This window comes from Amblyomma mixtum, chromosome 3 (genome assembly GCF_055824585.1).
Source record: "Amblyomma mixtum isolate Tamu chromosome 3, ASM5582458v1, whole genome shotgun sequence".
Classification (NCBI taxonomy): Eukaryota; Metazoa; Arthropoda; class Arachnida; order Ixodida; family Ixodidae; genus Amblyomma; species Amblyomma mixtum.
In genome coordinates this window covers 187,668,573-187,693,386 of record NC_143014.1, presented here as the reverse complement: position 1 = coordinate 187,693,386, position 24,814 = coordinate 187,668,573, and the positions used below count along the sequence as shown (strand labels likewise).

At 44.4% G+C, this 24,814-nt stretch overlaps 1 protein-coding gene and 1 pseudogene across 2 annotated transcripts in view; one reads left to right on the top strand and one right to left on the bottom strand.

Annotated features, from left to right (window-relative positions):
• Positions 1–440: 440 nt before the first annotated feature.
• Positions 441–8,030, bottom strand: LOC149353020 (oligosaccharyltransferase complex subunit ostc-A). Its single transcript, XM_089582222.1, has 4 exons — positions 7,840–8,030; positions 7,670–7,743; positions 7,107–7,324; positions 441–600 (listed from the first exon to the last, which is right to left on the bottom strand). Exons 1-4 carry the CDS (start codon positions 7,976–7,978, stop codon positions 582–584), a joined length of 450 nt encoding a protein of 149 aa, XP_089438348.1. The 5' UTR covers positions 7,979–8,030; the 3' UTR covers positions 441–581.
• A 636-nt stretch (positions 8,031–8,666) lies between these two features.
• Positions 8,667–24,814, top strand: part of LOC149353019 (uncharacterized) — a 35,244-nt pseudogene continuing 19,096 nt past the window's right edge. Inside the window, exons 1-4 of the transcript XR_016289329.1 lie at positions 8,667–8,967; positions 11,500–11,591; positions 14,743–14,904; positions 17,154–17,214. The product of XR_016289329.1 is annotated as an uncharacterized LOC149353019 (transcript). The remainder of the gene's footprint in view (positions 8,968–11,499; positions 11,592–14,742; positions 14,905–17,153; positions 17,215–24,814) is intronic.

Sequence of the window (24,814 nt, the reverse complement as noted above, 5' to 3'; positions counted from 1 at the left end):
CACAGCACCATAGATGTGAAGCTTTTCGTATACGTTGTCACAATAAAATTGAGGTTTTGCTTCACTTGCTTTCCTCTCAAGGCACAGAACATGGCACCACAAAGCATATATGAGCACTGTGGAGGTGAAACAAATGCATACCACATCAAACTTGTTAATGCAAAACTAGAGATCATCTTTGGGTCGATGCAAAAAAAAAAGGATGCCTGCAAAAACATTCTGGCTGAATGACATTATTCAAGATGGGTCACACTTTAATGGTGGCTGAGCAGCTTTTGAATGCTCTCAAGCTATATTAATATATAGCTAAGAAATGTTGCTACACACTGACCGTGGCAGCGGCATCTCTCATAGCCCATGTGCAGCATTAAGACGTTGACCCCACATGCTATACCATACAGTTGCAGTACGCATCCCTTTCTGTGTAGGAAACCAATCAATTGCTTGCCTCCACAAGAATTTATTACAAAATGCTCAAATGCTAACATAGACAGCAATGCACTTAACCAATGAAAATTTGATTGCTCTTCAAGAAGACACCTTCCAATGGTCCTGGATGCACTTGACAGGCAGACGCAGAATCAGGCATGCAAGTATCCACTGCAAGTAAAGCATAGCTAAGTGTTAATACTACGCAAAACAACAACACATCTTGGAACACTCAAGACATACCTAGCTCCGTGCACATGTACTATCAGGGACAAATAAAGCACGAACAAGACAAGTCATGGCTTTGATACACAGTGCACTGGAGACATATACTTAGCAACTACCTCCTTCATCCCTGTTCCTTAGTGTTCTACACGTCAGTCATGACGAACCAATTAATCTGGACTTCTATCTTAGAGGACAGGTCGACAGCAAAGATAAAGAGGGACAATTTTTGTTCACAGAGATCAAGAGTGCGATGACCACTTTTTATAAGTGATAATGAACCCTTTCTATTTCTTCTTGTTCAGTAATTGCAGTTTTGTGTACATATTTAAACTTCCCTGTTAACCTGCAAGGCAACACATCGGTAAATGATGGCGTAGCCTTCTCCTGATTGCTATCCGTTCCTGAAAAGTCTTATGCATTCTATCATGGTAGGTGCTGCCAGGCTTTCCCAACTCGGTCATGACTAGAGCCCGTGAACAAGTGATGTTGAGTGTGAAGGTTAATCGACCAAAAAATGGCGAGGTCAACCGCATAAGGAAATAGAAACAAACTGTGGCCATTCCTTGTCTGTACTACACAGTGCACTATCTAAAGAATGTTGTGTGGCGGTAAAATGTAGGTGTGGTTTTTTTGTGATAACCATCAAAGCTGCATCACCTGTTTGCCATTACCGAAAAATGTTTTGAAAATGTGTGTAGCCAAAACCCCTTTTATATTGTGAAACAAAGGCCATGGTTTATGCAATGTTCATGTGCTACTGCAAATGAAATACCTTTTTCATGCTGAAAGGTATACAATGAACAAACAAACTGTTGTGTGAATGCTGGCCCATATTCACCCACGAGAGCACAAGAGTATGCCAACAGCATCTACATACCTGTACTTGGGTGAACACTGTGTGGAGTATGATTGTAAGTCAGTTTTTTAATTCATACCATTATCCTGTTTAATCACTAGAATTAATGCCCCCAAGAGATTAAGAAGTTGAAAGAGAGATATGTGTGGAGTTAATTTTCAGTTGTGCTAAATGAAAAGGTGAGACTTTTGGAAGGCATGAGAAGTGTGATCCATTGTTGCTATAAGGAGTGCGTGCTTTTCCAATATATAAATATTTTTACTTTGTTATGTGTTTATGTTGTGTGTCAGCATGAATGAAAAAAATCTTACATCTTAGTGCTCGTGTCATGTCTTAGCCTTTTAAGTCCGTTTTTTTTTCTTTCTTCTTTTCAGGTATGAACAGCAATGGCTGTACCTTGTTTCCACTCCATGAGAGTGCCAACTCACTGGCCCACCAAAATAAAATTCTCGTGGCCCACAAGAGAAGGCAGGGCAGGAAAATGGGTTTCTTGACAATACAAAACAAAATGAACATGGATTGAGGGAGAGCCTCAGTCCGCTAGCCAAAGTTTCAGCAAGAGGACTTGTCTTCACCTGGGCCGGGGCAAAGAGAAGTCCTCTAGCTGAAACGATAGCGGACTGAGGCTCTCCCTCAACCCTTGTTCATTTTGTTTCGTATTCTCATTGGCCAGCAGGTCAACACAATTTTTGGTTAACAGGCTATGATGATGGCAACACCGTTTAGCCAAAAGAAAATCCCCTATACTCCCGTTTCATACATCAGGCGCAACGCTGTCAAAGCTAGCGCTTTTGTTTGCGCTGCCAACATCCACAATAAAAAAAGCAGTCCATCCCATGTGGCAAGTGAAAAATAAATTTTCAGCCTGCAGGCTTATTACATGACTCATCTGTCATGACTTTCATTAAATGCACTCTTACTGTTGACGACCTGCTGTCGCTTTCTCGTGCCTTAGACGACTCGGCCACAGAATAAACCTGGAGTAACGCGCCTCCCTTTATTTTTGTATACTGCCTACTTCCATTCCTTCCAGTGCGTTGTGCCTGATGTATGCAATGGAGTATAAATGTGTCCAGTGCAGACAGCGTCATGTTTGTTAGCAAAGGTGGTGCTTCAGCTGGCAGAAACGTGGAGTGTAGGCAAAAAAACAGTATGCCTCCACTGCGCAAACCAACTCGCGTAAGCAAATATTTCGAAGCATGTGCTTTGCTTGTGGTAACAAACATTTTTGTTGATGTCCTAAGAGTAGTTCTGCACTTTTTCAACCTGTTTGCCAGACAGAATTGTTGAGTGGAGGGCTATACCAGCTTCCTTCTCTACTCTTAGTTGGTAGTAAATAACTGTGTGGCTACGACAGGTGACTACATTTGTCAATTAAACGAAAGCGAGAAAATACGAGGTATCGAGTGAAACTAGTCTTTGACAGTTTTCAACTCCTGGGCAGATACAGCAAACGAGATTGCTAGTGCAATAAGTAGGACGATGTGATGCATGACGCGAAGCAGCTTATCTCTCCGTTCCTTGGAACTTTGTCGAGCATAAAGCGAATTTAAATGCTTTATATTCAGCTTGACAAAACAGACATTTGTGACAGGAGTCGAGGTCTTGTTCCATCGGTAATGTCCACAAAAATGCACCCTTTTTGCTCGCTTGGCTTTGGAAGAGCTGCACAAGTGCATGCATAGATTTTTTTTTTGAGCTCCAAACAAAATTTACATTCACTCTGCAGTGCTATTTAAATGTGTCAAGTCATTTTGCTTCTTATTGTAAAATTTCAATTCAAGTCTATGCCTTCTGCTTGATCAGAGTGGTTTTTGGCATGTCATTTGCTCTGTAAACCAGTCTGTATCAACCTGCAATGGGAGAATTCAGATCATCTGGGGAATAACATTGCATGACTTTACCAAGATCTTAGCGATGTTTAATCGCCTTCTATGACCGGTGTTGAAAAGACGCACTTGTTGAAGTTCGCAAAAGTGAAAATAGGAAAAAACCAACATGTGTGAGCACTAATACCCAAGCCCGATGCTGCTTCAAACATCGTATTTAGCTGCTCCTTATGAATGCTGAAAGCGACCAGCAGCATCTCTTTCATCTTTTTTTTTTTGCACGAAGAGATGCTCGGCACGTAGATCGAGTGACTGCTCCCCTGCGTTCAACTTACCATCACATGCACACAGAACATTAGTCTAAACTTCTCATGCTGAGGGCACGACTGAACGCAAACAAGTTGCAAGCATTGATTCTTGCAGTATTCGCCATGTGGCCGAAGAACAAGCATGCAGATTGAGAGGCGCAAACTAACTGATCAGATTTCGATGCAGAAATGTAATGCTAGCCGTGTAGCCGATCGTCATCGAACTTGCCCCGTTCTACGACCACTGCTCATCACTTTTGTCCCAGCTAAACTGTCTCAGCTAAACTGGTGAGTTGTTTGAGCTCAAACTTTGCACAGGAATGGCATTTGGTTGGCAGAATTGTTTTATGCTACATTTGTTTGGGGCACTTGCCTGAATCGATCAAAAAAAGTCAGATATTCGCATTGTCTGCGGAGACGACAAAAACAACAAGCCATTGCACCAAATGGCGCAATCTCGTTTCTCGGCCTCGGAGATTCGACAAAGAAGGGGGTGGGGGGTGTTTTGCAGGAGATTTGAAGACGCTTTTTCGACTGCTTTATCAATGATCACTAAAACCTAATCTGGCCAAAACTCTACTAAATTTCAAGTCTTTCGTGAAAAAGCGTCTTCAAACCTGCTGCAAAACAGCCGCCATCCCCTCCTTTGCCGAACCTCCATGGCCGACAAACGAGGTGGCGCCACCAGTGCAATCACTAAGATAACTGCTTGTTGTGTTTTGTCACCGCCACAGACGATACAAATATCTGACTTTTTTTTTTATCAATGCGGGCAAGTACCCCGAATAAATGTAGCATAAAACAATTCTGTCAACCAAAGCTAGAACAACTCACCAGTTTAGCTGAGAGAAGCATTCTGCGACGCGTGTTTAATTGCGGAACAGTCTGTATATAGCTACTCCTGTAAAATATCAACGCACAGCAAAACAGGCTTTGCTCATCCCAACTTGTTTCTAGCTATTACTTGCACTTTGTGAACATCAATTTTTTGCTCTCCTGGAGACATCAATGAAAATTTTATGGCTAGTAGTAGGAGGCAACATAATGAACCAGCAATGATGTACTCTGCTTTTCTTCTATTCCCTTGCATCATACTGCACTTGAATTGCACATACAGAAGACTTTAAGATGCCCTCAAAAGGACCCCAAAAATGTCCCCACCGTAAATCAGAATTGTGTGACATTGATGGCCTGATTTGCTGAAATTGCTGAAACTGACACCTTCATGGCCACAACTTTGCTCAGTCATGGAGTTATCTATGGCTGCTTCTGCTGTGCAATTTAGTGTGCCACCATAAATATAACCTCTCTGACTTAGGCAGTGCATAAATCCTTCAGGTTGAAAAAAAAAAAAAAAGCCTGCAGTAATAGAGCAGCTGCAGCCATGCCACACGCTATTGCTGGTGCCACCTAGGACTAACGCATTTGCAGTTACTACCACTAGGAGCCCCACCCACCTTCCAGTAACATGTCCCAGTTTATCCAAGCAATCAATTTTTATCACTTCAACTCCTTCAGGTCCTCACGAGCCTCTCTCACTACCACACCTGTTACATAAGTTTAGCCCCACACAAGTGTGCCTGCTTTGCACAGGCACGAATCCCACGATATTAATGGTGGGATTCATGCAAGTAAAAGCAAACACTGCATAAAAAAGAAAAGTAGCTGAAGCTCTGCACACTATTTGGTCAAGAAAGGAGCACTGGATGAATGAAGTCGTGGCTTTCCTAATACAAAGATAAAAGAAGATGACATTTTTCAAAGAAAGCTTTGAAACAGTAGCACCACACTTTACAACAACTGTAGCACACCTTGGGCAGCCTTAGTGGAACTTCAATAACTGGACAAAAAAAAATGTAATGAAACAAAACCACGTTTGCCACTAAGCACGCAATATGACAATTAAAACACCAACAAAGGAAGTGTTTGGGCTGCAGTATAAACAGAAATAATTGCTGAAAGATGCTGCAAAGGTGATGACTGAACAAAAGTAACATTCCTGTTTTCTCCTTTGACTTCATCACCACAACTCAAAATTTACACCACCACTTTCCACCTTTCTTCTAGAACAGATTTAAATATGCTGCCAAGAAACAGCAACTGATATTGAAGTGCAACAGCACAAGGCCTATATAGCAAAAGACACAACATGCTCTCCAATCATGTTTTCTCTCTCTCTCTGCTTAACATGCCAACTGACAAGAATCACTAAGAAGCCCAAAAGCTTTTTTCAGATTAAAAAAAAAATGGCTGAGGCTTAGCTTAGGTTAAGCCTAGTCAGATGCGAAGCATATTGTCGCCGAGTTGCATATCGAGCACGCCGCTTGGCTAGACGTTCTTCACGCTCTTCATCAGTCTCTGTAGCACGCCGCAACTTTTGCTTCTCATTCCAACGAGCAGCCCTGTCTCCAGGAGGCATCTCTATCCCGTGTACGCCTAGCCGAGGCAGGTGCACCCCCTTGTATACCGCCCATCCAGCATCACGTGTTCACTACAGCGCACCTAGCGGCAGAAGCAGGAAACACATTGGTCGCGACGCCTCGCGCGACGGCGCGAGCTGGGGCCCCGTTTCTCCTATGTCGTTACGTCACGCATCACGTGGTCCTCCTTGGTCGCGACGCCTCGCGCGACGGCGCGAGCAGGTCCCCCGTTTCTCATCTGCTGTGACGTCACGCACCACGTGGTCATCCTTGGTCACGACGCCTCGCGCGACGGCGCGAGTTGGGCCCCCGTTTTTCATCTGCTGTGACGTCACGCATCACGTGGTATGACATGGAGGTCACGAAAGGTCAATGGTAACGACACCGCCGTGCTCGAGGAGCTGGGTTGGGCTATTTTAGTATGCTTCGCATAAAAACATCTGGTGCTGTCACTTCATCTTCAAGTAAATACAATTACGGACAGTGTACGAGTGTACATTTTGCTAATGCAGCTTTAGAAACCATTGAATGCACTGAGAACTCAGAACATGAAAAATGCCTTTCTCAATGAGCTGTCTAGAAGATGATGGGGTCACTATTCTGAAAAGGTTTGGTTTTTATGGGGGTTTAACGTCCCAAAGCGACTCAGGCTATGAAGGATGCTGTAGTGAAGGGCTACGGAAATTTCGACCACCTAGGGTTCTTTAACGTGCACTGACATCGCACAGTACATGAGCCTGTAGAATTTCGCCTCCATCGAAATTCGACCGCCGAGGCCGGGATCGAACCTGCGTCTTTCAGGTCAGCAGTCGAGCACCATAACCACTGAGCCACCGCAGCGGCTGCACAATGCTTGTTCCTTCGTCACTGTGCTAATGCAGCTTTGCATGAGCACAAGCGCTGCCTTTAAACACTGCCACACTAGAGCCTCAAATGTAGAATATTGAAACCCAAATTAACAATTATGTACATTCGCTAAGGTGTCATCTATTCAAAACTTTCACTTCAGAACAAGAAAGTGCGAGTGCCGCCTTACGGAAGCTTGATGCGCATGAAGACGTAACAAGTGATGAAGGACACCAGTATGCAGATGAAACCCGTGCTGATCAAAAGGATGCGATTCAGTCTGGGCGTGCTGGGGTTGTGCGTTCGATCGAGGATGACGAAGCCAAGGCCACCCACGGTGAAGAGAAAGCTTGACGCCAGGCCCTCCATGATGTACTGGCCATTCACTCGATACGGCATGAAGGCCACCTAAGAATCGAAACAATGCGCCATACTCATTTAGTCCACATCCCAAGTGAACAAGACGTTATGTCGCGCAGTTGACACTAACTACAAAAAAAAAAAAGTTCGTAACTCGGAGAATTTGGCTTCACCTATTCTTGTACAGCAGTCTTCATAAAAATTACGAGACACCGCGCTTGATTACCGCAGACATCCACTCACAGTGATCACACGCAGCAAATTTAGCATATTTTCCGAGTGCCACAAAAATATATGTATATATAGACACGGTTCTCTTTCCTTGCATCAAATGCACTCTCCTGAGCTCCCTACACAGCCAGGTTCAGAATCGACAAATGTGTCAATGCTCACGGGTTTGCTGTGTCCGTGTTCATCCACAGTGGATCCAATGCTTGGGGGCTCCACAATAACGTCGTATATTATACCTGCAAGAGCAAACAGGAGCCACAAAGTCGTTTTAGCAGTGGTAACACGTTGCACGTTGCAGCCTTATCTGACACTCGAGAAACCAAGGCACCCACCTCCGCAAACTAGAAAATAGGAGAACAGCACCAGCGAGTAAACAACCATTGGAGATGGTTGATGGAACCATGTCGGCCGCTTCAGTTTTAGATTCGGAACTTCAAGTATGTAAAAAGGCAGACTGTACAAAAACTCCATCGTGTACACGAAAACAGTTTCGCCGGCAGATGCTTGCGGAAGTGATGTCACCAGAGATGTCAACTGAAAGATTAAATACCAGGATGAATGTACTAACAGATGAATTTTGTGGTAGAGTGTTACGTAGCGCTTTACAAAGGTTACGGTAAAGCGGCAAAGCTTGTAAAGCAGACCAAAGAAGGCGATGGTTTTCACGCAAATAATAATAATAATAATGCAGTACTGCTCACAACTAAAAAATAGTGCAGTCATTTCTAGTATACAGGGTCTTGAATATTTGGGGGCCGGGTTTTAAAAAATTCCTATGCAAAATCTACTACCCCATTCGAGTTGAAATGACGTTCACAAAGTAGCAAAATGGGGTCTACATTATCTGATAAGTGAGTCAACATCGGTACTTGCCTAGATTTTTCGGAATGGGCGGAAAACTGCTCTCGGCGGCGTGCACAATTTTCGCAAAAGCGAGTCGAGAAGCTGCGTTGACATGGTGCGCCATCTGTCGAGCGGCGAGGCAACTGCCATCTGCGGCAAGGCCGTTGGCGCGCTTGCTTCGAAGGTGAAGATCGACAGATGGCGCATCGAAGATGGCGAAGAAATTAGCATATGAAAACCCCGTTTGCGCTTCTAAGCAGTTTGTTTTAATGCCGCAAGTGGCGCGACGAGCGGTTTATTCCAGGTTTTGGGCCAAGAAAAGTTTGCAGGAGCATGAGTAAACACAGCGGGTAACGGGTATCATACAATCATGTACAATAAAGTAGTTCTGTTAAGGCCCGTATTGCGTAACGCCATCCTTAGTGGTGCTGCTCTTCTGCAGTCGGGGGCTATGGTAGGGAAAGTGTGGTTATGTGTCGACAGCAGAACTTATTCCGGTGTCATGACGGTTGCGAGAGGCGTGAGGTGAGCCATGTGGGCGGCTTGTTTAAAATGTGTTGCGCGGCTTGCACTGCTTACGTTAGTGCTGGTGTCTTTGTGTCCTCCAGTGACGGCAAGTAAGTATAATTATAGTGCCTAGAATATACTGGCCAGTATATTCTAGGCACTATAGTATAATCTGTTTATTAGACCCAGTCCTGTTGATCTTGGAATTCGCTTGTATGTCTGTTGCTTGAATGCGGCGCTTTTTGAGTTATCTCTGGCCCTACATGAGCTGTGCCAGCAGTTGTGCTAATAATTGTGGCTTGCAGTTTCCGATGAGCGCATTCTTTCGTAAGAATGTCGCCTTTTTATTATTAATTGTGTTGTCCAGAAGCTGTGAGTGTTCTCGAGCTTCGACGTTCTTTTCCGTTTGCTTTCTGGTACAATAAAAGTAGCGCATTGTCTTTAGTTACACACAAAGGCGTCCGCAGAATTTTTTGCAGGGGGGGGCTCCATTGGTTCTTGGCGCCGGAAGGGGGGGGGGGGGGGGGGTATGTTCGTAGCAAAAAGGCGCTATTTGCGGAGTAAATTCATTTATTTATATATAAATAAAAAAGAAGGGAAATACACACATGAAAGAAAAATTACAAACAGCAAATTAAAGCGTGGCTAGGAGAGGTATATTGGAGTTTATCAACGAAGAAACAATTAAAATTACTAAAAAATGCAAAAAGATACTGTCACTTTGTGGAGAAGAGTGCTCAGTCTTGCTGCATACGGGTTCTCGACTCACCCGGATTGATGACCAGCACACAGCACAATATGTTTACAAACACGGAACTACAGTCCCTCGTCAGTCTTCCTTGAACAGCAACTGTAGGCGCCTCGGATTTTTCCGGGCGAATTGCGTAATTACACGGGTGATAAATTCATTTCCGTGCTTCATTACACGCTCTCGGTGCACACTCATCATACACATTGATTGGAAAAACGGTTGAACGCGTATGTTGAAATTAAAAGATGACTATATATACAACGAAAACTTATTTACAAGATAAATGCACGCTCGCCGCTTCATACACCTCGCTCCATCTTGCTCGCGCATCCGCACAGTCGAGCAACCGCACACACACTGCTCGCCGATCGTCGTTTTCTCGTCCGCTGTCGTGGTTGTTCTCACCTTCGTTGACAACCGGCCACTGAAGACGCAGAAGCACAAACACAGAGGCGCGCACACGTGCTAGGGAATATCCCCGAATGCGCACTTTGAGGGTGAAAGGAACGCCGCGCGACTTCCGAGGGGAAGGGACACTCGCCACTCCGGTCGGAAAATTTGTTTGTATTTTTATGGGGTTCAGAGCCCCAAAACGACTCAGGCTATGAGGGACGGAGTAGTACAGAGTTCCGGATAATGTCGACCACCTGGGTCTCTTTACCATGCACTGACATCGCACAGTACATGGGCCCTGTTGGGATTTGAGGCCCAGCCAGAGGTGACAGGCGAGCCAGGCAGGCGCCATCGGGCTGCGTTGACCAAAGGCGCTGGTTTTCGGAGAAGACGCAAGGAACGCTGGTGTGGGGGCGCCTCCGGAGACTGCGTCGCCGTGAACAAAAGCAGCTAATCCCCTTTGCCGAAGATTCTGAAAGCGGCGCTTCTACCGAACTGCGCTCTCCCGTATCGGAGGAGACAGTGAGCGGCGGCGGCGCCAACACATCGCCCCCGCTTGCCCCTGAGCAGCCCGACAAAGCGGGGGTGGACACGGGTGATTTGTCCCTCCCTCCTAAAGAATTCATCGGTGGCCGGCGTACGAACGTATCCTGATTATAGCGAGCGACGAAGGCGAGAACAACATGCCCTGTGCACTGTCTGCCTCCATGTCGCTATCTCTCTAGAGATCAAAGAAACAGACACCCATCTCAAGACGGCTCGAAATACATGCTCGCCGGTGCCGCTGCATGTGTGCAACAGGTCGCCCTTTTGTAGAACTAATGATGGCGTGGTTTGAAAACGGCGGGTCGGTGCGCGCCCGAACGCGGCATTTCGCAGATGTGCCCCAAAGCGTGGAAGCGGGGCTGCTTTTACCCTTTTGGCTGAGCGCACCACCGCCCCTGGCGTGCGGCCATCACTCACGGTTCGAGTGAGTGATTTTCCAGGGGGGTGCAGCCGCCCCCCCTTGCCCCCCCCTCCGGACGCCCATGGTTACACAGATGCCTTTGCGCAAAACTGAAAGCTTTCAGGGCTCTGGAATGATTTTATCCGAAGTAACAAATTCAAAATTCGTTGCACACTTCTGTTAACAGCTGGTTTTCATATTTGAAATCTCTCTGGAACTATTCGAAACCACTCGATTCAAGTTACTCCCGCTGAAGATTTTCACCAGTGGTCGGTACTTAAGCTGCTGCTGCTTCAAAAGAAAAGAAACTGACAGGTGTGCTGTCATATTTGGTTCATTTCAAGTAAAATTGGTGTCAGCCTTATAAAAGATATGTCATGTAATTTCACTGTACGCACAACTGTTCTGGAGAGAGGTAGGCAGTAGTGCTTTTGCTGTTTTCCAGGTGTCAAGTAAAACTAGCGTCATCCTTATCAAAGATGTAATGTCACTTTGTACTGTACACAAGTGTTTTGGAAAGAGCTAAGCGGTAGTGTTTTTACTATTTTTCAGGTCTCCAGTCCTTCACCTCTGATGCACCAATACAGATAGTTAAACCTTCTGATGATCATGAGAAAATTATTGTGGATGATGAAAACATAAAGGTGAGACTCTTGGCATACAAACTTCAGTAAATGGCCATTGTTCACATTAAACTAATAAAAATAGTAACTGAGTGCCACTTACTGCACAAACACCTCTCATGGCCTATAATTTTACAAATGCAGTGTATGGGTACTACAGTGGACTGTCATCTGAAATGCTCATCGCCACAGTCCTTAAAAAGTCAAGTTGGGCAATGAGAAGAAATAAAAAATGGCTCGCGGTTTAGCATTGCTAAGCACGAAATATTGTACGAAAGCATGGTTTTTTGTTGGTGGACACCACCACCTTGTACCTCAAAGCGGGATTGTGGTGTCCAATGATCCAAGGAGCCAGTTATGCACCTTTTTCATCCTCAAAATCAAAGAAGTCTAAACCTTGCACTGGTTTTCAGAAAAGGAAAGGCGCACAACTGCTTCAGCTTGTAGGTAGACGCCGCCACCGACTCACAGCGCGATTGAGGTGTCCACTGACCCAGTGTGCCAGTTACACTTGCTATTCAGAAACTTCACACAGATGTGGGTTGGATCCCGGCCGTGGCAGTCGCATTTCGATGGAGGCAAAATGCTAGGGGCCTTTGTTCTGTGCGATGTTAGTGCACGTTAAGGAACCCCAGGGGGTCAAAATTATCCGGAGCCCTCTACAATGGCGTTCCTCATAGCCTGAGTCACTTTGGGACGTTAAGCCCCATTAACCATTCACCATTTTCATTATGATCTGTTGCATGTGCTGCTTTAACCAGCAGTCAGTATTACTTACTAAACTCGCAAGGAAGCCAAAAATCACTCAGCTTGGTTTCTATAGGGTCATGAGTGGTGCCATTAGCAAGTGTAGAGTGGGAAAAACACAGAGTGCCAATGATGGCACACTTATTTGTCAGATCAATGTCCTTCTAAATGCATGTGATATGTAGTGGCTATGGCTTAGACTTGAAACATTTTATTCTGTAAAATTAGATGACCATAAAATATCTTCACTCTCCCTTTAATGTAACAAGTTTCTATGAGCAAAAATTTAATGTGGAAGCCATTGGAGAAACAATGATAAAATGTATGGAGTGTGCTTTCTTTTGTTAGGTTAGGATAACACACAGAGAACCAACAACCTTCTCTGCTATGTTTGGTAGGGTTGTAGAAGAAAGTGGCAGTGCAGGGATAAATAAGCATGGATTTTGATACCTTGGTTGGTCAGGTTACATCAGTGTCACAAAGTATTGTGGCGAACAAATCCAAAGACGTTTAGAACAACCTAGGCAGCGTAAGCACAACTTGATTCAATCTTTGAAAAGTGGTGTGTTTTGTAGGATTCAAACTGAAGCAGCATTGTGTGACTGTTGCATAGAGCGCTGACGAGTATTTTTGTTTGTTGAGTAAATTATCAATTGGTTAAGATAAATGAGCTTTTGAACCTTTGGAGGTCAGTGACAAGTCTGGATTGCAAAGGTTTAGAGCTTGACAAAAACCCTCTAGTGATACCATTTTATGTAGCTGTATCTCAATTTTGAATGCTTCTTTTTCTTCGCTGCTAGCAAAGTATATGAAAATTAGATTGTCTGCAGCACGAGTGCTTTCTTTCAAAACTCTGCTCCTAACACTAAATATTCACTGACTGCAGCCATGGCATGCCCATTTAGCACTGCCACAGCAGGCAAGCAGCAGCATTCTTGGGTGCTACCCAGGTTTTGTGCACTTTGTTCAATGTGTGGAAGAAATGTTGAGATTGTAGCTGCATTTTCAGAATTTGTTGTATTTGGTGTTCGTTTTAAACTTCTTAGACTCCGTCATTGAAGCATACCTCTAGGGGGTCGGAAGTCACTTGAACGTTTTAAAGTAAAGCATAAGAGATAAGAACACTTGTGAGTACACTGGGACCACTGCGAAGTTGTTGTTCATGTTTCATTTTCACAAAATGAATGGGTATGTGTTTAAACATGATTTCAGGTTAGATGTAGTACTTTGTATATATATACCCTTTGCTAAAACTATACAGCCCAGGGGCAGTGGCGGTCCTAAAGGGGGAGCGGAGGGGCCGGTCAGCCCCCCCCCCAAAAGCCTTTGCACATTTTCCCGAACATCCGTTTTCGGGCTCTCATAGGGCGAGATGTAATTTTTGACGTAGAACTGAAAAGCTTTTTCTTTTCGTCTGTGATGCGTCAAGTAGTCCCCTACTTTGTAGTATGTTCATCGTGTTAGAGGCTGGTTTATTTCACACAATTCCACATTCTACACGTTGGTAGTTATACGAGCACAATTCGTCGTGATTGCCGAGGTAGCGTGTTCTTGCCGTACCCCCATCGTGGTAAGTGCGGCGACCACAGCGGCGGCGGTACCATTCACCTGCGGTTGCGGTGGCCAGCAATCGCGTCGGAGTGGCAAGGAGCCACTCATTCATGTCTTCATCCCACCATGGGACACAACGAGGCCAGCGAAAAGATAATCCTTTTTGATGGCTTGAGAAGGAGCGCCCACCAGCCGCTTTGAAGGAGGGGACTGAGGGCGGAACAAAGCCACTTCCCAGAACTGAGTAATGAAGGCCGCTAATCCCTCTGGTGAAATGTCTGGGCAAGTGCTTTGACCTTCGTGGACATGCCGTGGTGAAATATCTCAGCCGTCGGCTTGTTTCCCCTGGTATCAAAATGAATATTGCTCGCGTAAACGTTAGCATTCAAAGCATGAGTTATGGTATAAGATCTATATTGTTTGCCATTTATTTTTCTGTAACAAAGTACCCAAAAATTCTTGTGTAAATAAAGTAATTAAAAATCATTTCTATTTTTTTTTACTTTTTTTGGTATACAAAAGTCTGTCCCCCCCCTTCCTCCCCCCCCCCCTAAATCTACTCTCTGGGACCGCCACAGCCCAGGGGTCGCATCTAAGCTGCATAACGGGGCTTAGAAGTCCTTGGAAGTCCTAAACACTGGATTACATTTTAATAACGTTTACCACATTTGCTCAATCCAGTGATGACCTTTCCCTACGCCAATTTGAAGTGTCTCTGCTTCAGAGTAGTCCCCAATTAAAAAAAAGGGATTACTGCAGCATTGAGACACTGTTGACAACACTAGTAATCTGACTGGATTGTGCTTTATCTTGTCACAACATATTGGTTTGCAGCTACAAAGCATTTTATACGGCATGCTCAATTTCCCTGTAGGCCATCAGCAAGATCAAAGGCCCTGTGGCAACTGTTGGTGTTGTTGGAAAATTCCACTCTGGCAAGTCATTTCTGATGAACCAGCTTATTAGGAAGACAAAGGGATTTGGCATTGGCCCTTCCGTCCGACCTGAAACAATGGGCATCTGGATGTGGGGAGAGGTGATTATTTTCATGATTACTGCATGAAATACTTTTGGATAATATCGTGAAGATATCTGGTTACATGAAGTCTTTGCTGAAGGTTCACTCTCTTGAGTTATTAAATCTTGAGCTGTTTAATCAACGGCAGGTCACCTTTACTTTGGATATTAGTACCTGTGACTATGATCGTTAAATAGAAAGATTCAACACACATGTACACCAGCTGTTTCATGCAGCGTGACCCAAGCTTGTTAAAAAAAAAAGTCACACACGGATGAAACCAATCGAATTCTATTGTCATTCATGTTGTACAGGGTCGTCCACTCTTAGTTAGAACCCACTGGCGCATGGCCGCACTCTTCAGAGGGCACCGCGTTCGACACAGTCTCTCATCGCAGCAAAGTGGCGCAGGAGGGGGTGTACCTGGACGTGGTGCTTCGCGTCATCCGCCACTTCGCTTCGATGCGCAGCCGTTTCGGACGCAGTGACCCTCCAAAGAGCACGGCCAGGCGCTAGCGCATTCTTGCTAAAAGTGGACGACCCTGTACAAGTCAGTTTTTTTTTTTGCATTGTCCCCCACTGAATAATAATTTCTTTAGCAAAAAAAAAAAAAAAATGTAAACATAAAAATTGTAACAAAAATAATGTATATAATAATAATAATAATAATAATAATTGATCCAGTTTGTTGCGGTGGGATAGCTTTTATTTGATTTTTTTTCTGAACTTTAAAAAAAAGGCAGCAGAATTTGAAGAAAAAAAAAGTGATTTCACTGTTGTGCACCTGGATTGCAGCGCTGTCATGTATGCTTTCAGGGAATGATGCCCCATGTTGGCACTGAGCAAGTGACAAGCAGTGAGCACAGGAGGATGAGACAAGTTCGAAAGGACAAAATGAGCGCCTGATTTGTAGCAGTCCTTGTGCGACTGCCCCAAGTGTGCTGCATGTGACTTTGGCAGAATGTGAATGCTTGTGCCCGGGAATATGTGATGCTAGGCTGATAAGCTCTAGACCGTTGGGCCCACACTGAAGTAGGTGGCTCGTCTCTTGTTCGCAGCCAATGCATTGGCTTTGTTTGTTGAAACTACATGTGAGAGTACTGCAGTCCAAGTTCAAAACTGCGAAATTGTATGGCTTTTTCTGAATGCGTGGTCTGTTTCTTTTTAGAGCTTGAAAAAGGAACCACCTTAGAGCTACCTTATCGCAGACAACTAAATTGGGTGTTTCTGAATGTGCTGTGCAACTTCATGAATAACTATACCAATCTGAAATGAATAATCAGTGAGCTCCAAAATTTTTTTTTTATTAATTAATCTGTGGGGTGCGAGATATAAAAATATTACTCTGACTTGCAAAACGTGTATGCCAGTGCAACTTGGTTGGTTTCATCTGTGTGTGAGACCCCAATTTTTTTTTTAACAAGTTTGGGTCATGTTGCATTTAACAGTTTCTATGTGCATATGAACTTGTGTGTGTAGGAAGCTTAAAATTTTGCATTGCTTGGACTATTTCTGCATTTTTTCAAGTGCATACAAGAGTGTCAACAACAGTGTGTGTGCCTTGCTGTTAATTTCTGATCCACATTTTTTGAGCGTTGTTTTTTTTTCCACGTTTCAAAAATGCTGTACCTAGTCGAACAGCAGCTTTAATGTGGTGTTGAAAAAAGTTTCGCCACCTTGGCTATAACTCTTCTCATGAAGTCATGGGATTGAAAGATGTTACAATCATATAAAATTTAGAATGTGTTAGGTCTTTTCCAGGAACGCATCACTTTGCTACGTAGTCCTTGCGAGTGGCATTGCACTTGTGCCATTGGTGCACAGGTCAAGTTGAAAAAGAATGAGAGCAGGAATTTTCCTTTGCCAACCTTACAGCCTAGTCCTTGTGCCATTGGTATTTTGGCTGTTTCCCTAGAGGGAGGGACACGTAAGGGAGCGTGTTTTGCATCCGATGCAGAGGTAGAGGTGCATCATATATCGAAAAGTGACATGCATTTGAAAAAAAGGGCATGCAAACTTTAATTTTATTGTAACACTTTTCAATGCTGTCATCAATTAAGAATGTCACAGCCCAGGATGCAAAACTGCGCATGTGCTTGCACGTGTGTGCCTTTGTGCATAGACAGTATTGTGTGGTAAAGTTTTTGTTTTTGGATATACGTTTATGTAGATTTGGGTTAATATATCATGCTTCATCCTGTGAATATGTGGTGCTCATTCTTTATTCTGACATTGACTGCATTCTTTTCCTTACGCCCTTTTTGCAGCCCTTGAAAGTGAAGTTGCCATCAGGGCAGCAGCTGTCCCTTATTTTCCTTGACACTGAAGGTATGTGTTCACTTTTGCCCTGCGAACCTGCTGGAGCCAAGGCGTAGAAAGCTAATGTACACAACTTTTTGGTCATCAGGTTTTGCAGCCACAAACGTGTCTGAAAACTATGATGCCAAGATATTTGCCATTGCTACACTTATCAGCTCGCACCTGATCTATAACTCTGTCAAGATCATTGATCAAGCTTAGATAGACTACTTAGAACTTCTGGCCTGGCGAACACAGGTAAATTTTTTTTTTTATTTGGATTTCTGAACTCCACTATTTTTATTAATTTAGTGATAAGACACTAAAAGTGCCTGCAACTCTGCATGCGCAACATTGGTCTGGTGACCTTAAGGGTACCAGAGAAATGAAAGAACACTAACATCATACTAATACTAATCCTTTAGAAAGATGCTGTGGAAGACCTGGGAAGCTTCAGACTCGTCAGCTTATTGTCTGTTTTGTTCAAAGCATTTACTGAGGTAATTATTGATAGAATAATGCTTAACCAGCCTGAAAAGAAAGTGCATCTTTAGCAGAGGCATTCATTGCTGTTATGTTCATGTCATGAATCGGGTTAAAAAGAAATTTTCATACTTCAATGCACCTCCACATATGGCCCTCACAGATGTCCTAAATTTAGTGTTGGAACTCAAGAATTTAATAAATAAAATTTGTCCTGCCCCCTTCACCTCAGTACCACTGGCAGCCAAACTGAAGAAAAAAAATTAGCAGGAACAAGGTCAAAACTTTTCCATACCCAGCTCATAGCACCCCCCCCCCCCCCCCTTAATTTTTTAAAACAAAGAAATTGCAAGAAAAGTAAAAAGAAAACAATCCGATCATATCAAGCATGCTGCTGTCAAGGTAACACTAGAATGAATCAGAGTGCTGTGGGTTTTAGCATTGCATTCTTTGCATTCTGATTTTTTAATTTGCTTGTTTTAAAAAGATCTTAGGAAAACTATAATCTCCTTCCTCTTGAATTGTTGCGTAGTGGGATTCAGTTTTATTTATTTGATCTGATATTATCTTTCCCATTAGTTTATGTGTGTGGGGCTGTTTGTGTTGAAGGATTTAAAGAAATTGCTGCGGAGTAGACATTTTTTACTGCATTCATGTTTTATTGGGCTATTTCTTTGTTAATTAAATATTTCTTTGGAAAGATTAAGCTATTTCTCTGCACTCTGTCTTCTTTTCTTTCCAAAATGAAAGCTCTCTGCCACCTGCAGCAAGGCGTAAGCAAGCAGTGGTGCACTCATTGAACTGTGATGCAGAGTGGTGGCCCTTGATCTTGGTGGCAGTGAAGTTCCTTTACTTCTTCGGCATTTTACTTGCGGTGTACATTTCATTTCTTTAATCATGGGCAAGTTACCTCAGATGACAGCATAGTTTGATTATTTAATGCAAGACATTTCAGGGCCATGAGCAGACAGGTCTTGGATGGATTTAATTGTCAAATGCAAACAAAACTGGATTTTAGTGTCTAGGTGCTAGGGTTTAGACTAGAAACCATAACAGTGCTATGTACCACATATAGTAAGTAAATGGTGGACTCTCAAGTAAGCACTCTTCGGTTTGAAATAGTTTTGAACAAAGAAGAATGAAATGTATACAATGATTGTACAAGTTCTATCTGCATTCAACTCACTATGGCTGTAACACAGCAGACAGCATGCTTCTAAAACCTCAGTACCAGCTACCAAAAAAAAAAAACGGTTAAAATTGGTTGAGCCACAGCGCCAATGGTAATTGTTTTTTTTTGAAATTCTGAAAACAGATATGGCTGTTTCTAATGGCCAGCTAGAAGTCTCTAATTGCAGCCAGGTGCCTACATGTAATAGTTAAAAAATTAACTATTAGACTGTAATAAAGGTTGTTATTGGGCTAGTTGGTGCATGACTTAGGTGAGAAACAGCGCACAAAAAATGAGGGCGGGAAGAACGTGACATGGGAAGGAGGAGGACGGGAAGAAGGTGAAGGTCACAGACATGTCGGCCGCTTCAGTTTTAGATTTGGAACTTCAAGTATGTAAAAAGGGAGACTGCAAAAACTCCATTGTGTACACGACAACAGTTTCACCGGCAGATGCTTGCAGAAGTGATGTCAACAGGGATGTCAACTGAGAGCATAGTGTTTCTTACTTTTACCTAGAGGGAAAGCTGGCGGCGCTGATGTTCAGCCACCATGGACGCTCAAAGCATCATGGGCCGGTGAGCTACTTGGTGCGAACAGTTGTATTTTTTTTGGGAACACGGAGTGCCACTACTAAGATGTTTCATTCCGAAAATGCTGCTTGTGTGTGCGCAGACGACTTTGGCGCGAACGCAGTGTGCAAAAGCCATAGTAGCGAAACCGCAGCAGCACACGACGTCAATAAAAGTTTTTTTTTTTTTCGAAATACCATTAAAAAATTTTTTAAAGTGTTTAAGCACACAACATTTTTCTAAAAACATATTTCCTTTTAAAAGTATGCCTGTTAAGCACGAAATATTAGTTTTTGTAGTGTTCAATACTTGGCCAATAGGAGAGCGAGTCATCTCTGTTTTTGGGCAAATTTAGCATTTACATACTTTTCTGCTCATTTGTTGCAATCATTAGACAGAATATTGAATGTTAGGACATTCTTGATTATTGAACAGCGTTCATTTTTGCATTATTTTTTGGCCTAAAGTTGTAGTTCTGCAGTTGGTAGCTCACCGGCCCATGATGCTTTGAGCGCCCATGGTGGCTGAAGTGGTTTTGAGGGGGCTCCACGCAAACTCCCATAGACGGGGCACCAGCTTTCCCTCTAGGCAATAGTAAGAAACTCTATGACTGAGAGATTAAATGACAGGATGAATGTACTAACAGATGAATTTTGTGCTGGAGTATTACGTGGCGCTTTACAAACGTTAAGGTAAAGCGGTAAAGCTTGTAAGGCAGACCAAAGAAGGCGACGGTTTTCACGCAAATAATAATAATAATAATGTAGTGTGCCAACTGTGACAGGCTCCGCTACCGCCATGCGCCGACACTACGCTGCACCTGACGACGACGAAGTTATGCGCCGACACTACGCTGCGCCTGACGACGACGAAGTTGCCCCGCTCTCTTGGTGCTGGCCACGCCCGTCTACGCTGCCAGATCCTGCACGGCGGTTCGGTCTCTTGAGGACGCCTAATAAACGCACCCCTACAATTGGTGGAGGTGCGGGGTACAGGGCTGGACGGTAGCAGATCAGCGACTTGGTCTTGCACGACACGGCGAATGGTAGGAGCCAAAGACGGGGTGGAGTCAGGAACTTGGCGGGCGGGGTCTTGATCAGGAACTTGGCGGGCGGGGTCTTGAAAATGGGATATGAGGGACAGCTGGCGAGCGACCTCTTCACGAACGAAGGCTTTGATTTGGTTGAGAAGAGGGGAGTCCTCAGGAGTAGTACCGCCCAGGGCCAGTGTGGAGAGGGCTTCGTCGCAGACACCGGCACGCCGTGTAGAAGCGCGCTGCTTGCGGAGCTCGTCGTAGCTCTGGCAAAGCTTAATAACCTCACTGACGGTGGTGGGATTTTTCGCGAGGAGCATCTGAAATGCGTCGTCAGCGATGCCTTTGAGGATATGGTGGATCTTGTCCGCTTCTGGCATGGCGGCGTTGACACGTTTGCAGAGGTCAACGATGTCCTCAATGTAACTTGTGAAGGTCTCGTCGGTGTGTTGAGCGCGGTCCCGTAAGCGCTGTTCGGCACGGAGCTTGCGCACCGCAGGGCGGCCGAACACTTCCGCAAAGCTCTTCTTAAATACGGGCCAAGTGGGTAGGTCCGCCTCATGGTTTCGAAACCAGAGGTTCGCCACGTCCGTGAGATAAAAGATGACGTTACTCAGCTTGATAGTGTCATCCCACTTGTTATAGCTGTTCACTCGCTCATACGATGACAACCAGTCGTCAACATCTTGGTCGGCAGTCCCACTGAAGAGGGCAGGGTCACGCTGCCGGATGGCGCCAGAACAAATGATGGTGGTTGAACTGGCCGCCGGTGTTGGGGCAGTCTCATCTGGCATGGTTGACACAGGCGGCAGCGTACGGCTCCGGAGTTCCAGGTTGGTAGGGGACGTACCTCGTACCCCGTACACGGGCGTGGCCAGCACCAAGACAGCGGGGCAACTTCGTCGTCGTCAGGCGCAGCGTAGTGGCGGCGCATGGCGGTAGCGGAACCTGTCACAGTTGGCACACTACAATAATAATAATGCAATACTGCTCATAACAAAAACATAGTGCAGTCCTTTCTAGCATTTTTTTTTTCTGAAGAATAAGCGAAATAACTTCTTGGAAATAAGGGCTGGTTTCTCTCAAAAGCAACAATAACAACAAAAAGACACTGCAAATTCACTCTACTAAGAACGCAAACCAAGTACTTAAGAGACCATTTTGTGTATTCCTCACAAAAAAAAAAAAATACTGGAAAGGTTGCTTGGATCAACGTTGTTTGACAGTTTCGGTTTCGGAGCTCCTCTCGGGAGGTGGCTAAAGTGGTGGTTCCTTTCGCTGTAAAAACCCCGAGGAGGAGGAGGAAAAACTTTATTTCGTCAAAACCACGTGTAGATTCTTTAACGTTTTGAGCACCTGTCAGCTGCCGCCTGTGTCTTGGCCAATCCCCTGCAGTGGGTACGCACCATTATTTTGAGGACAACAACAGCAATATTGAGATGGCTCCGTGCTAGATGGCCATCAGTCCTCGGCTGACGGTGACGGTGACGGTGTGCCTCGAGGCACTGGGGGCGGCTCTTTCTTGCATTCCCACAGGATATGATCATATGTTGCCGGGCCCCTACACTATTTACACTCCGGCTTCACCTCTTGCGGATATATTTTGCTGAGTATATAAGGACTTATGAAAGATCTCGTCTGTAGTCTTGTCCAAATGCTCCTGCTCCTTGACCAATGTCTTATCCGGAGGCGGAAAAACCCTCCGGCTCAACTTGTAGTGGTTTGTAATCTGATCGAAGGATACCAGCCCATCTGCACCTCCTTTAATTCATCCAGGGTGTTGTGCGTTGTTGGGTAGGCCCAAAGCAGCCTTGTACGCTTGCCTGATCATAGCTTCTGCCTTACCCCTACACCACCCTGCTTACAATGAATGCCTGCACGGTCAGCTTACACATGTCTCCAGGGACGCCGGAAGTAAATTTTCAGTGGGGGGGCTTGAACAAGTTTCTTTTTACTTGTTTTTTTTTTGTTTATGTACTTAGGTTTTTCAGATATTACAATCCAAGTTTGGCTTGAGAGAGAATAATTCACTGCGTGAAAAAAAGTTGTTTTGCTTACGCAATGTATCTTTGATCGCTAGATGGTGCATATTATACAAGCATTAACAAGAAGAAAACTACAAAATCAATTTTAAGTGCACACATATTTATTGACATTTGACATTTTCATATTAAGAATTTGCGCATAAACAAGACCATAACATAAAACAACAGTTTAAATACCACAGTACAAGCAAACGCGCTACAGTACATGTATACAGTTACCAATAATACACGCAAGCAGGAGACATTTCGGACAGTGCTGCTCTTTCTAGGTGCTTAGGCGAGACCAAAGGTTGCTGCTCGCTCCGCTGTTCTTTTCACGAACTCCTGATACGTCGTCTTTACTTAGGAGCGCCGTTCTTTCTTTGTGTCTATGCAAAATCAAAAGATGCGATAACCTATTTTGAGTCTTTCGGTTGCGCAAATACGTTCTTATTATGCGCAGAGAACTAAAAGAGCATTCCTGAGAAGCGACAGATGCTGGTATGGAAAACAGAAGCTGAACGTACCTCACGACCTGATCCATCAACTCATGCGCATGTTTTGTGGTTCCCTTTGTAGGATCTCCAAAATGCCCAGAGTTGTAGTGGAATCAGCACCATTTAGAAGTGTTGGTAATAGCATAAACTGCGCTGAGAGTCTGCACAAGTCAAAATCAACTGCATGCGCTCCCAAAGCTGCCTCTAGTTCATCTGCTGTATACCGACTACCTCCAGTGGTGCTGGTTAAGATGTCTTCTAGTTTTACGAGTTGTTCCATGCCCGGCTACTCAAAACGCTGTTTGTTTCACTTATGATTCGGTCGGCAGCAGCGAAATACTCCTTGCGCAGCGTGGCCTTAACGTCAAGTGCAACTGGCTGGACAGGCCTATCGGTTGTCTCATACCTCGCAGGAGGTTTTGTCGGCCTTGACATACGTGGTTCTTTCAGGCCTAGGCGTGCTGCTGTTGTGCTCGTGTGCTGCCACATCTTCTTTCAAACGCTTCTTTCAAACGCTTCTTTCAAATGATATTGAATTCACATTGCTCGTTTCATCAAAGCTGGTTCCTCCTGCTGTTCGACGTGAAGGCCCTGGCGTTGGAACTTCTACAAATGAAATCAAAAACGTATCGTCACATTTTGCTTTTCACAACGGGCTCCTTCTCCTATTTTCAGTGAATGGTTTTTAAAACAAGCGAAATCAAGTTTCCTCAACATTTTCCCGAATCAATATATAACAAGGCATTATCATTAGCATAGCAGATAGGCTACTTTTCTTTTGTTTGGAAACACTGAAAATACTTTCCCGCGAAGCAGTCTGCATATGGAAGGGGCAGCTCGGAATGATGGCTACAGATTGCTGAATGGCTGAGCATAGACGGCGTTCGTGCTGTCGGGACGGGCTGGACTATTTTGTGTAGAAGTAGCGCCATCTGGTAGTGACCTGGAAAAGCTAAGAAGCAAAAAGTGTGGTTGAATGGATGCATTGACAGAAATGGAAGTCGGAATGAAATACTAAGAACTGTAAGATATCGTACCTTGAGATTCTCCTCTTCTTAGGCATGTGCGCTTTGGAGCCGGTAGGAAGATACTGTATCTTTTTTTTGGGAGGCAGACATTACGTGTAAGGCTGGAATCAATTAAAAAATGCAGTCAGTTTTTAATCGCTGCTGACATAACTGTGATGTGATGAGGCGGACACCCGGTAAGCAAAACGAGAACACCGGGGGTTACAGAAAACTCATATTGCAGCAGCGCCGACTGCCAGGAAAAGCAAAAAAATAGAACGAACATCATCGTGTACACAAATACGTACCTAAATATACAGTCCGACATCTGGTTGCCACTTTTTTTAATTATGAAGCGTTATATGCTTTATTCCTGCCTCGGGGACTGAGAAAGAGTGCCAATTTTTTTCGACTTCAAGCATAGAAACCAAATTCATCAAAGCAAATGAACAAACATCGAGCTGCTACCATGCAGCAGCGCTCTTTTATGACAACATGACATCGTGAAGTCGTAATGTGCCGATTCGACATAGATTCTCAGAACAGGTTGTCGCGACATTACGATGCGCGTGGTAAAGGCGTCTTACATCATACTGCCACAGATATGACGACTACCATAGCTGCACCGACAGCACCAGCACATTTCTATAATTTAACCTGTATGTCTAACGAATTTTCTGTTTCAAAAGGAGCAAGGCTAAGCGGGCATACTCAACTATAATAATAATGTAAGCGTAGATAGAGCGGTACATACCCGAATAAGCCCCCAAAAAGGCTGGAACTGCCCACGGAGGTTGACAAACGGCGCCGGCCTTCCTTGATCGCGGTGCAGGCTTCCTCCAAG

Bases quoted from the DNA above. Each gene is read 5' to 3' on its own strand.
- LOC149353020 (XM_089582222.1), bottom strand. From the start codon at position 7,978: ATGGAGTTTTTGTACAGTCTGCCTTTTTACATACTTGAAGTTCCGAAT. The intron at 7,744-7,839 runs GTGGGTGCCTTG...TTGCTCTTGCAG, and splicing joins CTATTTTCTAGTTTGCGGAG to GTATAATATACGACGTTATT. The intron at 7,325-7,669 runs GTGAGCATTGAC...TTCGATTCTTAG, and splicing joins AACACGGACACAGCAAACCC to GTGGCCTTCATGCCGTATCG.